The sequence below is a fragment of the Xyrauchen texanus genome, chromosome 43 (genome assembly GCF_025860055.1).
Source record: "Xyrauchen texanus isolate HMW12.3.18 chromosome 43, RBS_HiC_50CHRs, whole genome shotgun sequence".
NCBI classification, from domain to species: Eukaryota; Metazoa; Chordata; class Actinopteri; order Cypriniformes; family Catostomidae; genus Xyrauchen; species Xyrauchen texanus.
Window position 1 is genome coordinate 31716422 of NC_068318.1, and position 14473 is coordinate 31730894.

Genomic DNA, 14473 nt, shown 5'->3' on the forward strand with positions numbered 1-14473 from the left:
AGTCAATTCAGGGATGGAGATTATTAGGAGGCATTAGTTGGGGCCAATGGGGGGAATTTGGCTAGGACACCAGTGTTACACCCTACTCTTTACAAGAAGTGTCCTGGGATTTTTAATGACCACAGATAGTCAGGACCTCAGTTTAACGTCTCATCCGAAAGACGGTGCTTTTTTTACAGTATATATTTACATTTACATGTATGCATTTGGCAGATGCTTTTATCCAAAGCGACTTACAGAGCCCTTATTACAGGGACAATCCCCCCGGAGCAACCTGGAGTTAAGTGCCTTGCTCAAAGAAACAATGGTGTCCCCGTCACTATACTGGGGCATTAGGACCCACACAGACCGTAGGGTGAGCACCCCCTGCTGGCCTCCCTAATACCACTTCCAGCAGCAACCTTGGTTTTTCCCCAGGAGGTCTCCCTCCCATCCAGGTACTGGCCAGACTCAACCCTGCTCAGCTTTAGTTGGCAACCAGGCAATAGCTGCAGGGTGATATGGCTGCCGGTACAAAACGATTGCCAACTGATTTTTCTAGTCATCATAACTGATGGTAACGATCACATTTCTGAAAACTGACTGTATGTGATCAGAACATTTGTTTGCCATACCAAATTAGACGAGTACATGCTTTACACTAAATGACCCAGGAGTGTGTATGCAATACAAAAAAATAGCTTTTTGGTTTTTTTTTTTACTAGGTTCAGGGGTCTTAAAGGCATCTTGGTGGGTTAAACATGTTTGTTTTTCAGATAAACATCCTTTAAAATGGTGGAATAATACTAGATTCACGAAAATGATAGTTTATTGTGTTTATTTACTATATTTTATTGGAAATATCTTGTAAACATCGATCTGCCCACTTTATTGCATGAGAAAAATAAAAACTCAATGTGATTATTTACAACGTGGTTTTGGCAAAACAGTTTTATCTAATTATGTGCTTAAACAGTTACCAAATAATAGGGGAAGCAAAACGGCTTTTAAAAAGGTACCAACACCAAAACCTATGGGAATAATTTAAGTTTTAAACATTACTTCAGTCCTTTCGAGAGTACAATTTCAAAGAAAAGACACACGCCTCACCTGGCAACAACTATACACAAACAGCAGAGCAATGGATCTATGTTTTATATATATATATTCTCTATGTTGACCATCAACATCATCATTCAACAGTTCCGAGGGTTACTTCACAAAAGTGTAAAATGTTACACTACAGATATCAGTACAGGTCATGTGTCCACAGAAATGTTTATCTATATAGGAAATACTATACCACTGAATTGGTGCATGCAAGGAGAAAATCCATTATGCAACATACAATATGCAACAGTAAGAATGACTTTAACATTGGAATTAATGCAGGTTTACAGTTTTTTGAAATGCATTAGTAATGCACAAGTCCACCAGAAGTTTAACAACATCCAAAATGTTCCATCTTTAGCTGTTATCTTGTAAAGTCAAGCAAGATACGGGATCCTGATGTGCGGTTAAATTAAATATATACATAATAAAATCTGTACAGTACAAATTGTCAATTGTCCTTATGGTGGTTGAAGCCAACATTTGCAGCCACCATATAACAGCAATAAACCCGCCAGAATGCTGCCAAACACAGGACTACAATAAGTTCTATGACAGTGACTTATAGAGTCTGTTTTAAGTGTTTTCTAGCAGCGATCATAAAGAGACCAGAAAGTCTTACACAGAGGTGACAATGTAGGATCCACTTTCGGGCGTGTCTCCTTTAGTGTCTCTCTTTTTTACGTTGCCTGTAATAGGTGTTGGGATTTGAGATGGTCTAGGTGTTGCAATGTCGGTACTGCTCTTTCTGGGGCTTGGCGTGTAATTGAAAGGACTTACCCTAGCGGCCACGGCACCACTAGGGGAGCTGTGTTTGCTAGAATTACTTGAGCTAAATGGAGTGCGTTCAGCAACGGGGAATTCATGCATGTCTGTGCCAGTGTTTGGGTTATTTGAAGGCTTGATGTCGGTGACCTTTTTATCAAGAGACTCACTACTCCTGAGCAAATTCAGATTAGTTTCTGAGCCCAGAGGGCACAGAGCTGCATTCTCATTTGCTAGTGGCTGTTTTGAGTGTAATTCGCTTGAGTCCCGGTCACAAGGAAGCCCTTTGATTGACTTTAAGTCAATAACAGGAGGTGTGTTTCCTGTTGGTGATTTACTAGACCTTGGATTGTTTATGGGACAGTCTTCAATTCTCACCCAGACATCTTCCGTCTTGGACATAGCAGCACTCATTGAATGAGCAGCATCACCAGTTAGATCTGGTAAGTCTAATGTCATAGGTGCCATTTCACTTTCCTTAATTTTCCTCCATGTTCCTTTCCGTTCAAGGCCCCCTGATTTTTTTGGTGGATTAGTGGATTGCCGCTCATCCTCACTTCTGCCCTTTTCACTGGACTCAGAAGAGGCAGAGAGAATGGAAGAGCTGCTGCCAGTTCTTTTCCAAGTGCCAACTCTTGGGAGAGAAGTTGAATGCTTGCTGTGCTCTCTTTTCCATGTCCCTGTCCTGTTGATTGGGAGCCTGGATGGACTTTCTGAATGGGATCGGGAGATGTCATGTCTTCGGAGTGACTTGCCATCACCGTTCTCGTCAGTGTTTTCACTGTGGGGGGTTCTCCATCCGCTTCCCTGGTAGGGCAGACTAAGTGACATATCTGGTAATGATGGACTAGATACTGGTGTCTGTGATTGGCTTGGAGAGGAAGGAGACAAGGACTCAAAGGAGGCAGACTCTTCTAATTTCCTTTTTAGTGTTGGGCTAGGGGCTTCTTTGATAAATGTTGACTGACGAACAAGTCCAGGTTTCTCAGACCGGTCAGACTCACTTCCACTTGACTTTGTGGATGACATTCTGGACGTATCCGCCTTTTTTGGAGGGCCTGTGGCTCCACATTGATTTAGAATTTTTGAGGCAGATTCACTTCTAGGAATACCACTAGTACTTCTTGGTAAACCACTCTGCTTTGTTGGCGTTTGCTGGCCCAGTTGCCTTCCTGGAGAAGTGTAAGCCATGCGGCCAGATCCCGATGACTTTACTGAAGCAGAACTGGGAGAGGCAGTACGAGGCATTTGAGATAATTTATTAAAGGGGCTAAGAACGTTCCTACCTGGTGAGACAGAGGCATGACCAGGAGACTGCATGGGCCTTGTTAGAGATTGCTGAACTGGTCTAGAAGGAGTGGAGTCTCTGGACCCCGATCGAGACGAAGCTTTACTTGACCCTCCTTGAGCAGATTGAGGATCCCTGGCAGGACAAGGTTCAGAACTTGCTGCTACTTTCATGGCTCTTGGAGAGTTCCCAGGACCTGGTGCTTGGGAAGGTGGTTTTGACATCTGGCCACGTGGAGGGGGCTTTTTAGGAACTGGACTGGTGCTAGGAGAGCTGCTTCTCACACCAGGAACATGAATCATTGTCCTGCCTCTAGAGATCACGGGTACTTGAGCTTGCCTATGCTGAGAGGACATGCTTTCAAGACTTGGTCGGGGCTTTCCTGTGATCAGGCTTTTATACACTTTCTTTCCCCCTTTCAGGCCCTTGGCTGATTCCTCCTCTTTCTTTTTTTCCTCTAAAGTGCTTTTTTCACCAGGTTTTAGTATTCTTGGCCCTTTGTTTGCAGCAGGCTTATTGTCATCTTGATTTAATGGAAGATGGAAAGGTGACCCAATGGAGATGCCAGATTTTAGTGAGAGTATAGAGTCTGAATCAGAGGAACCTTGTCTGGAGAGACTCGCTGCAGCTTGATGAAGACAGCTCACAATAGAATTAGCACCCTCTTGAATGGCTTTCCAGTCAAATGATTCAGAGTCTGGTGATAAGGCTTGCTCTGAAAAAGGACTGTGAGTGTCTGTTAGATCTAATGTAAGATCTGGTTCTTCTGCTAAAATGCCATCAGCCAACATGCTTTTGTCTTCCTTAATCCCTGGTTCCTCAGACTTATTTCTCTGTAGTTGTTTCTTTTTCTTTGGCATTGCAGAACTGATGCATTCTTGTAGAAGGTCATCTTCTGAATCAATACTGAGAGAGCTAAGAGAACTATTTCTCGAGAAACACACAGGGGTGTCTTCCACATGAAAGGCTTTTGGTGCATAACCAGAGGCTGGTGGCCTTGGTACTTCGATCTGGGTTTCATCGTCTTTGTGTGAGCAGTCTTTGTTGTTGTTTTCTTGGTCAATGTCACTAAGTGAACTAAGTGATGAGTTTCTTGAGAAACATACTGGTGTGTCTTCAATTGAAAACCTTTGTTTTTCATCGCACACTGCTACTCTATTTTCTTTAGGTGCTTGTGGAAAACTTCCAGATTTATGAAGAGGTTTTGTTGGCGCTGTCTGAAATACTGGTACCCTGTTGGTGCTTACTGGCTGATCTATACTGCACTTCAAAGGTGGAACTTTTCTTTGCTCTTTATTTTTTCGCAGCTCAGCCTTTTCCTTGGACAAGTCCAGATCATCATCCTCAAAGTCAAGTGAACTCAGTGAATCATTGCGAGAGAAACAATAAGGTGTTCCCTCAATTGGTGTGTAATGATGTGGAGAGTCAAAGGCAAACCCAGGGCGTGTTCTCTCCTCAGCATTAGCAGGCTTATCTGCCAACTCTATTGTGACTACTTTGGGCTCTGGCTTTTTGGTTTCTTTGTTTTTATATGGATATGATGCCACTTCTGCCATGCCATGAGGAGCCTCTGGCCTTTTGAGCATCCTTGCTCTGTACTCGTTGCTTTGTGGCATGGGTTTTACAGGAGAAGTTGGCTTTTTCTTTTCCAAGTCTTGCTGAACTATACTGCCAGGGGGAATACATGGATGCGGAGACTGATCAGACATTTTCTGCACTCTGAATGGCTTTTGAATTTTGCCTTTGGGCATCGCAGAATTTATGCACTCTGCCAGAATATCATCCCCTTCATTCTCAGCCAGAGAAGATTGTGTGGGAGATGATACACTGGTATCTTTAGTCACTGCACTTTTCCCCTCTGGTAGAGTGTCTCGTCTTGGACCAGATGCTTCTGCATGGAGAGCTGATGTTTCAAGACCTGCCAACTCATTTGGGGGTGAATCAATAGTGAGGTCACTGAGAGATGTTGCTGTGGAAAAGTTAATTGGTGTTCCCTCAACACAGTAAACCTGTGGCATGTCTTCACCATGAGCTAGGGTCACATGCTTCAGCTGTTGTCCTCTACTTTGAGGGGGCAACAATTTATAAACAGGGAGCTGACTTGGTTTATGAGCCACAGGTGGGGGTATCCTTGAGTTGTTTGTGGGCGATTGCTTTTTGGGTTTTCGTGATGATTTTGTTGGCATTGCGGAGTTAATGCAAGCCTCTAGAATCTCTATGTCATCATCGTCATCCGAGTCATCTAACATGTCCTTTCCAGCTTCAGAGGTTGATAGTGGTTTCTCCTGAACTTTGGACTCTTGAATATCTTCGTTCTCAAGCTCCACATCATTACTATGGTCATCTTCATGAACTGGCGGCATTAGCTTTAGCTCAATATCTTTCTGAATAAAGGGTTCATCTAAACTAATTGCACTAAGGCTTGAAGCACAAGAGAAGCCATCGGGAGTGCTTTCTGTGGAAAAATGTAAAAGTGTATCATTATCTGGAAGAACCTGCACTTTCCGTACAGCAGCACTAACAACTGCATGCCTTGGCGGAAAATCCTGTTTTTCAGAATGTGGCGGCACTGTAACTTTTTGTTTTACTGATGAGGATCGTGGTGGTGGAGGTGGGGGTGTCTTACTACGACTTGGAGGCATTGTTTGTCCAGGGCTATCAGGCAAATCACTTGGGCTTATAATTCCACTGACCATCCCACTGCATGGCTCACTTTGCACAGAACTTGCAATGGAATGACTCTCAAAACTCTCAAGGGAGCTGACAGATGTACATCTGCTGAACATGAGAGGAGTCTCTTGTACATAGTGTTCAGGAGGGCTTTTGGGTGTTTGGGCACCACTTTTTGATGGCGATTTCGCACCTGATGAAAAATCAACCGTTTTGTGATTCCTGGAGCCATCTCCATGCCCCAAGTGTCCCTGATGTCGTGGGGGTTTTGTACGGATATAATGCACTGATGACTGGCTCTCAGCAGTGCTTTGGTCTGGTGCAATGCTACTAGTGGTTTCCTTTTCTGATATAGGCAGAGTAGTGTAGTTAGTGGCTGAGTTGGCATTACGCTTGCAGATTTCCATTTCATCTTCTTCTGAGGACAATGACGATAAAGAGCTACCACGTGAGAAACATATGGGAGTGTCCTCCACACAATATGTCTGTAATGTTTCTTGATTTATTGTAGAAGCCTTGCAGGTTGGATTCTTCTGCAATGCTCTAGTTGGGCCTGATCTGCTTTGAGCAGACGATGGGTGAAGCTGTTTTTGCCTGCCCTGATTCTTTACAGATGCCACAGATGAGGAACTATCTTGGCTTAAATGGTCTTTGCCAGAGCTCTTGGTAGAAGATGGCTTTGAATGACTAAACATGGGCTTCTTGGAGGAAGCATCAGGATATTTCAAACTGTAATCAATTGGCTGTTCTATGTGGTGATTCTCATTGTATTTCATGCTGTAATTTGAAGTTTGTTCATCAAGCTCTTCTTCCTCCGAATAGCACTCACTGTAGTTTGTTGGTTTATCATCTGTATAATCATCAACAGTGCAGATGGTTTGAGAAATCTTTTTATTAAGTCCATGATTGGAGCTACTGTTCACTTGTTCACTGGAGCCCCTGGACCTAAATCCAGGCATGTCCTGTTGGACAAACCTGGGTTGGTACTTTTTCAGTTTGTCTTCTCCCTCACTACTGCCTTCGGTGTACATGGGGTATCCTGGGCTTTGGGATCTTGGTGGTTTCTGATCAGGCCGTTTCCTTTCATCATCAAGGAGCTTAGTCCTTGCCCATCTTTCATTCTGGCTTGGGCTTTGTCGACCAGAGTTGAGTTGTTCATCTGAATACTTCAAACTGTAGTTGATAGGTGTATCCAGATCTCCATTGTCATCTTCCATGTGATTTGCATTGTGTATCTTATGGGCAAGGTCCGCTGGATATTTCCTATAGATGCAGCATTTGCCTTCATCATCTTCTGAGTACGAGTCCACTGATGGCTTCATTTGACCCCTTTTACCATAACCATCAGTGCTGTTGACACTATTCAGACTGTCATTCGATGCTCTGTACTCCAGTTTGGGCATTGGACACGGTCTGCCTGATGGGTCAGTTTTGCTGTAGCTGTAAATATTTTGGTGATTATGCACAGCAGTCTGACGTCTGATCATGTCATCTTGCACTGGGTGAGGGTCTGGCGTGGATCCTGCATTTCTATCATCCATACTTAAGTGCATGCTTTGCACTTCCTCCATAACCACTGCAATTTGAGCTGCAGTTGTAGGTATATGTAGCATTCGCTTGGCAGACTCCGGCTCTGGATGGAACCCCCTTCGCTCCCGATCTAGACTTCGGTCCCTCTCAGCTCGGACACTTTCTGCATTTCCTCTATTGTCTCGAGAGGATGGACTTGAGAGGACTGGGGTGTTCATATAAGGTGAACGAACACTGACTCCGTTAGGGCTATAACCGTCTGTCCGACAGACACCATCGTAGTCACCATAGGAATTTTGCTTGTGTCTTGGCTTGACCCTGTGAGAGGCCTTTGGGCTCAAATTGTCAATATTATCAAAGGTTTCAGAGAGGTGCTGTGCATCGAGTTCTTCAAATAGTGCTTTCTGTTTTCTTACATGGAGGGAAGGCAAACTGGATCCAGGGGACATTATGTTGGCATCCTTATATTTGGCAGGCCGATTGGCCATGAGGTTTCTCAAAGCAGCCGCACTTCCCATAGCTATCATCTTGTGCTTTGAGTGAATGAGGTTCTTCAGCATGCTAACCGCACCCATGTCCCATAATGCCTCCTGATCTTTTGCATTGCGAGCAGAGAGGTTCCACAGTGTTCCACAGGCATTGCTTACTATTGTCAGACTGTGTGATTTAAGGTGCTGAAGAAGAGTCTGTAGACAGCTGTTTTCCCTCAATATTTGCCTGAAAAAGAGAAAGGAAATGTTAGTTGCAATTTGGACACATTTGACTTTCAAAAAATATATATTTTATTATATAAATTATATTATATATAAAAACGTCCTCTACCTGTGCTCCTCATTTGTGGCGATGAGGCTTGACACGTTTCTCAGGATGCCGCCACCACTTTCTATTATGGCAAGGGTGTTGGTTTGGCTTCTGTATGTTAGAGTGCTCACTAAAAAGGCCAAAGCCCCTGGAACGGTACAGATATCAGCTTTGTTTTCAGTGCAATGAGCTGATAGGTTCCAAAGGGCACTCAGGACACTTTTTAATGTGGATTCCTGTAAGGATACATAAGTACAAGAAGTCATTCATTTAATGTGTTATCGAGTGGCCTTTTTGGATTCTTACATTAATTATTAAAGGAGACCTATTATGCCCTTTTTTATAAGATGTAATTTAAGTCTCAGGTGTCCCCAGAATGTGTCTGTGAAGTTTCAGCTCAAAATACCCCACGGATAATTTATTATACCATGTTATAAATGCCTCTTTTTGGGTGGAATCAAAAACACTGATTCGTGTGTGTCTCTTTAAATGCAAATGAGCTGCTGCTCCCCGCCCCCTTTCTGGAAGAGGGCTGTGCCTTTACAGCTCCTGCTTCGGTTACTGCATATCGCAACGCCGTTTTGTGGTCCGTTCTTTATAACGTGGCGGCTCATTTTAGCTTATTGCGGCCCATTTGGCCCGTTTCGCGGCCGACCCATCAGTCTGCTCGGTTCTCCACCAGGAAAATGCCGGTATGCCAGATTACCAGACCAGCTTGTCCACTGCGTCTTCAGTGGCTCTGATGCCGGGAGTACATGAAGACTTATGTTCACTTTTACAGCAACAACAGAACACTTATGAGACATTATTCTTCTCACTGTATCTGTTCCAGAACTGACTGTGCGTAGATCACTCAGAGGAGGTGCTATGATAATAGGGTGGAGTCCGTCACCAGTCGTGGGCGTGGCCTGCTCTAACGTGACGTCACTTTAGAGCAGAAACAAAAACACTTCATTTTGACACACTGTTTTTGATGAATAGAAATATAAGAGGAGTGGTTGTAGGGTGGTTGTGTGTACACACAGCCGACTCACATTTATGTACAAACCATGTAAAAGTGAATTTTACATAATAGGTCCCCTTTAAAGAATTTATTACAGAATTTCAGAGACACCTCACCTTTTGAACTTCTAAGGCACACTCCATCAGGGCCCTTACACTGCCAACTTCTCGTAAGATCTTCTTACTGTTAACATCAGCTCGCCATGACAGGTTCCTCAAAACACTCGCAATTACCTGAAGCAGATGTAGCATATCTTAGTGCATATTAGTGCAGATAATTCTGAATTACTCACCTAGCCTAAAATATGGCTGAAATATTTAATGTGATACACATACAAGTTCCTAACAGTGTTGTACCTGCTGTAGGTCCTCACTCTCTGATTTCAGCTGAGCCACCATTGCCCTCATGCAACCTTTCATGGAACAAAGCGTAGCCTGCCGGCATGATGACAAATGTTACAATGAAATAATTAAAAAGTAATCAATCAATGGCTACACTTATGCATATAACAACGAGATAACTTGCCTTGTTCGCTACATCTCCAAAAGTTAGATTAGTAAGAGCCATCCCAGCATATCGTCTTAGCGTAACACTGTAGTGATCACTAGTAAGACCGTAAATCTCACAGTCAACTTGCAGGAGCTCTCCAATCGCCTGAAGTCCACCTGCCCAAACATTGCATTGAAGCATTTAGCCAATGACATTTAGACATTTAGAATAAAGCGATGGACCGTTTTCACTCAATACGGTTTAATGGTTAAATCAATACGTTTGGAAAACATACCAAGTTCATTCATAGCATGTCTGTGTTCTTCATCAAAGGACAACTTCATGAGAACACAAACTGCTGGGCAAATCTGATGCTCGACGGGAGAAGGCACTGTAATGAACGCAAAAGTGAATGAGGTCATACGGTTACATATGCATTCATTATATACAGTACTTATCCACTGAGAACAGTTACGAAATCATCCATTAAGCTCCTTCCCACCAGCCTATTTCATTTGAATAACATCCATAAATTATTAAAGAGTCATCTATGGGATAAAAAAAGAAATTGGAGACATTCAATGGCTTTTTTTAATACTTTAACATTGATAATATAACTCAATGACGACATGAGTTGTACCCAAAATTGCTGAAATTGAAAGAGCGCCAATTTTAAACAATGTTGACTAAACATTTTCACAAAACGGTCCCTAACAACGTGAAAATCAGAGTCCAGAGTATCCAAAGAGATCAGAGTTTATTTACCACTGACAAGGCTGGTAGTAGAATTTGGCACTCCAAAAATGGCCAAATATTAGCCAATTTAACAGCTTTGTAAATACATATTGATCTATCACTGCATTTTCTATGCTTATAGATCTAAAATGAGGATACTACAAGACATCTCGTATCCTTCTTGTGATATTTCTGAAGACAATACAGGAGACGAGTTTGAGATAAACCGGGTCTTACTTGGGTTCTTATCCTGGTCTACGCCGCGCTCGTGACTCTCCTGCCACTCCCAGCAGGTCTCGCAGTACGCCCGGATCTGCTCCAGCAGGTGGAGGACCCGGATCTCCCGTCGTCCGCGCTTGTCATCGGGCTGTGAATGAATAATGTTATGCAGGGCAGCGCTAGCCCTCGCCCGGGCCTCTTTGCTGCCCCGAGAATTTCCAAGCAACATAGAGTCCTTGTCGTTGCCATGGAGAAGCTGGATGAGCAGCGGCAGGCAGCCGGATTGACGCATGGCAATGCAGCTATCCTGAGAACTCGACATGGCCAGGAGCGTCCGAGACATGTCGTCTTTGTCATGAGTCCCCAGCATGGAAAGCAGAGAGTACACCATTTCAACCTGCATATAACAGAACACAACAGTGTCAGAGCCCCAGGACATATAAGAACTGTTTGCTCATGGGGACCTAAGTTCAAATCCCAATGTCAACCCTACTTTCTAGTCTACACTCCATGATCCTCAAACAAAGCCCAAAATTAATAGTATCCTAGGACCCTAAACCTCTACTAAAGCAAAGCATGCTACCAATACATATTCAACTGATGTCTTTGCAAGTAATTTTAGTCTTGAGAATTAAACGACCCAATAGAGAAAGTTTAGCACTAGCTTACCTTAGTGCCAAGATGACTAGTCAATCGTCGTGGGACAGAATAACTTCCCGTGCTGCTCATCTCACTGACTGTGTCGTGGTCGACTCGAGAACTTGAGCCCTGTCAGCCAAAATACAAATTTTAGATCTTCAAATGAGACATAACATACAAAAAGACCTGAGTAAACACAAAATACAGTTTTCAAACATATATTTTTTTATTGAAGCAAAAAAAGTCATCAATCACCTATATCACCCATGTGAAAAACTAACTGCCCCTTGAACTTAATAGCTGGTTGTGCCACCTTTAGCAGCAACAACTGCATCAAACGCTTCTGATATCTGGAGATCAGACTTTCACAACGCTGTGGGGGAATTTTGTCCCACTTTTCTTTGCAGAACTGCTTTAGATCAGACACACTTTTCGAGCATGAACTGCCCGTTTAAGGTCTCCTGTGCTTTGGATCGCTGTCTTGCTGCTTAATCCAGTTGTGCTTGAGCTTCAACTCACGGACTGATGATCTTCTGGTGGAGAGCAGAATTCATGTTTCGCTCAATTATTGAGAGTCACCCTGAAGCAGGAAAGGTTCCCAACACATCACACCACCCCCACCATGCTTGATCGTAGGTATGATGCTCTTTTTGTGCAATTCTTTACAGATGTAACGGGACCCCTGTCTTCCAAAACAGTTCCACTTTTGACTCATCAGTCCACAGAACACTCTCCCAAGAGATTTTAGGACCATCAAGGTGTGTTTTGGCACATGTTCTTCTGGATTAGTAGTGCTTTTCACCTCGCCACTCTTGATTAGCCACTCTTCATGGATGGCACTTTTGGCCAGTGTCTTTATGATAGTGGAGCCATGAACAGTGACCTTTGTTTATTTTTTGGTTTCTCCCCAATTTGGAATGTCCAGTTCCCAATGTGCTCCAAGTCCTCGTGGTGGCGTCGTGACTCGCCTCAATTGGGGTGGCGGAGGACGAATCTCAGTTGCCTCCGCATCTACCGTCTATCAGCGTTACCACGGAGGTATAGCTTCATGCCATCCACTGTGGCATCCACTCACAACTCACCATGCGCCCCACAGAGAGTGAGAAGCACATTATAGCGACCATGAGGAGGTTACCCCATGTGGCTCTACCCTCCCTAGCAACCGGGCCAATTTGGTTGCTTAGGAGACCTGGCTGGAGTCACTCAGCAGGCCCTGGATTCGAACTTGCAAACTCCAGGGGTGGTAGTCAGCGTCTTTACTCGCTGAGCTACCCAGGGTCCCAACAGTGACGTTTATTGATGCGAGAGAGCCCTGCAGTTCCTTGGATGTTGTCCTTGGCTTTTTTGTGACTTCCTGGATGAGTCATCGCTGTGCTCTTGGAGGTCAACCACTTCTGGGAACGTTCACTACTGTGCCAAGTTGTCTCCATTTGGAGATAATAGCTCTCCCTATGGTTCCTTGGAGTCCCAGAGCCTTTGAAATCACTTTGTAACCCTTCCCAGACTGATGTATTTCAATCATCTTTTTCCTCATCATTTCTGGAATTTCTTTCGATCTTGGCATAGTGTGCTATGGGGGAGACCTTTGTGAATGCAGTTTCACAGATTTGGGGATTTAGTAACTATGGGGGCAAATACTTTTTCACAAAGGCCCAGTTGGTATTGGATGGCTTTATTGCTTCCATAAATAAAATTATCATTAAAAACGGTATTTTGTGTTTACTCAGATTGCCTTTGTTTTATGTTAGATTTAGTAACAATTCAGTGTGCGATATACAAAAAAAAACTGAAGAAATCGGGATGGGGGCAAATACTTTTCCACAGCACAGTATATAAACGCAGTCCCCAAGTCTCTTACATTCAAATACCCCCAAATTTGAAATATTGATGTAGCATACACGTGAAATAATCTCAGCAATAAATGGTTTTTCACTTTGTAAATAATGTCCCTTCAAGTGAGATTACTGCAATAATCAAGTGCAGCCGTATGAAACACAAATAAGGTCCTGTTCATGCTTAGAATTTCAAAGTCTCACCAGGGCTCTATGACCAAACAATAAAACCATTAGCATTTGCATTCAAATCATCAACATTCAAAGCACCCTGAAGCTCTTGGCGTGGACAGAAAGGGCTTTTAAAAAAGGCCTGAAATCCTTGGCAGCCACTGACTGAAAAAACGGTCTCTTTGTGAAGCCTTCAAAAAAGAACAATGAATCCAATTTAGCTGGAGACTATTAAATATACATACAATATGGACTTCGGTGGCCATATATAGTCAATGTACTCTAAAAAATGTAATGGATACCACCCTTTCTACATTATCAGTACAGACAATTCGGTACCCGAGTGCTGGCACTGCGGCCAAGCCAGCCATAGGTTGAATCTTGAGCTGGCCAACGAGTGTATAAGCTGTAAACACAAGTTATCATTTTCTGCCTACACCACACACATTGTTCCTGAGCAGCATGTGTTTGAACAACAATCGTCCTTACCTGCGAGCACGCTGCACTACCGCTGCCAGCATCCCCGGACGCATGTGCACCTTCGGTTTGGGCCACAGGTTCATGCTTGTCCTGATGATTCAAGGTGGAAAATAACAAAAAGCAGATGTGAAATTGAAGAAATTAATTCTTACAAGGTAAGCCAGCCAACCCTGCCAACAGAGACAAAATCACAACGAACATAGAATGAGAGGGCAACTAAATCATCTTGATGTGAAAGTAGGAGGGGAAAGGAAATCAGCCAAGACAGGTGGTGAGATGGAGGCTTGTTGGCTACAGGGGAGAGATAACTTGTTTAATCCGCTCTGTAGACACTGTTCAAGCATAGAGAGAAAGAGAGAGAGAGAGAGAGAGAGAGAGAGGTTGAGTAGACACTAGGGCTGTAGGACAGCAGCTGCAGGAGCATCAGGCTCTTTCTGACCTACATACATCATTCATTCAACTGGTGAGATTATAGAAACCGAGGGGGAGGAAAAGTAAAAGTGTCCAATAGGATTAATCTACTCAGATGGACAATCACATGAACACATATACTGTCTACACACAAACACACATTATGGGCAAATTATAAACACTTATATTTGTGGAACTATATAATATCAATATATAGAATCCCGACACATTCACATGTAAAAAAGAAAAATCCCTTGCATACCCCTCTATAAAAAGATAAATAGGCAGACAGACATTCAGACAGAGATAATAATAGACAGACACGGACAGATAGAATGACAGATATAAACA

At 43.4% G+C, this 14473-nt stretch overlaps 1 protein-coding gene across 2 annotated transcripts in view; it reads right to left on the minus strand.

The window, feature by feature from the left end:
* Positions 1-815: 815 nt before the first annotated feature.
* The window catches only part of LOC127635560 (adenomatous polyposis coli protein-like), a 47121-nt gene continuing 33463 nt past the window's right edge, over positions 816-14473 (minus strand). For both annotated transcript variants that reach the window (XM_052115664.1, XM_052115665.1), the window contains 9 exons: positions 13721-13801; positions 11259-11357; positions 10608-10986; positions 9931-10026; positions 9672-9811; positions 9503-9580; positions 9263-9379; positions 8165-8379; positions 816-8059 (listed from right to left, as the gene is read on the minus strand). In XM_052115664.1, coding sequence (XP_051971624.1) covers positions 1708-8059; positions 8165-8379; positions 9263-9379; positions 9503-9580; positions 9672-9811; positions 9931-10026; positions 10608-10986; positions 11259-11357; positions 13721-13801 — 7557 coding nt within the window. In that variant the 3' untranslated portion in view covers positions 816-1707. The remainder of the gene's footprint in view (positions 8060-8164; positions 8380-9262; positions 9380-9502; positions 9581-9671; positions 9812-9930; positions 10027-10607; positions 10987-11258; positions 11358-13720; positions 13802-14473) is intronic.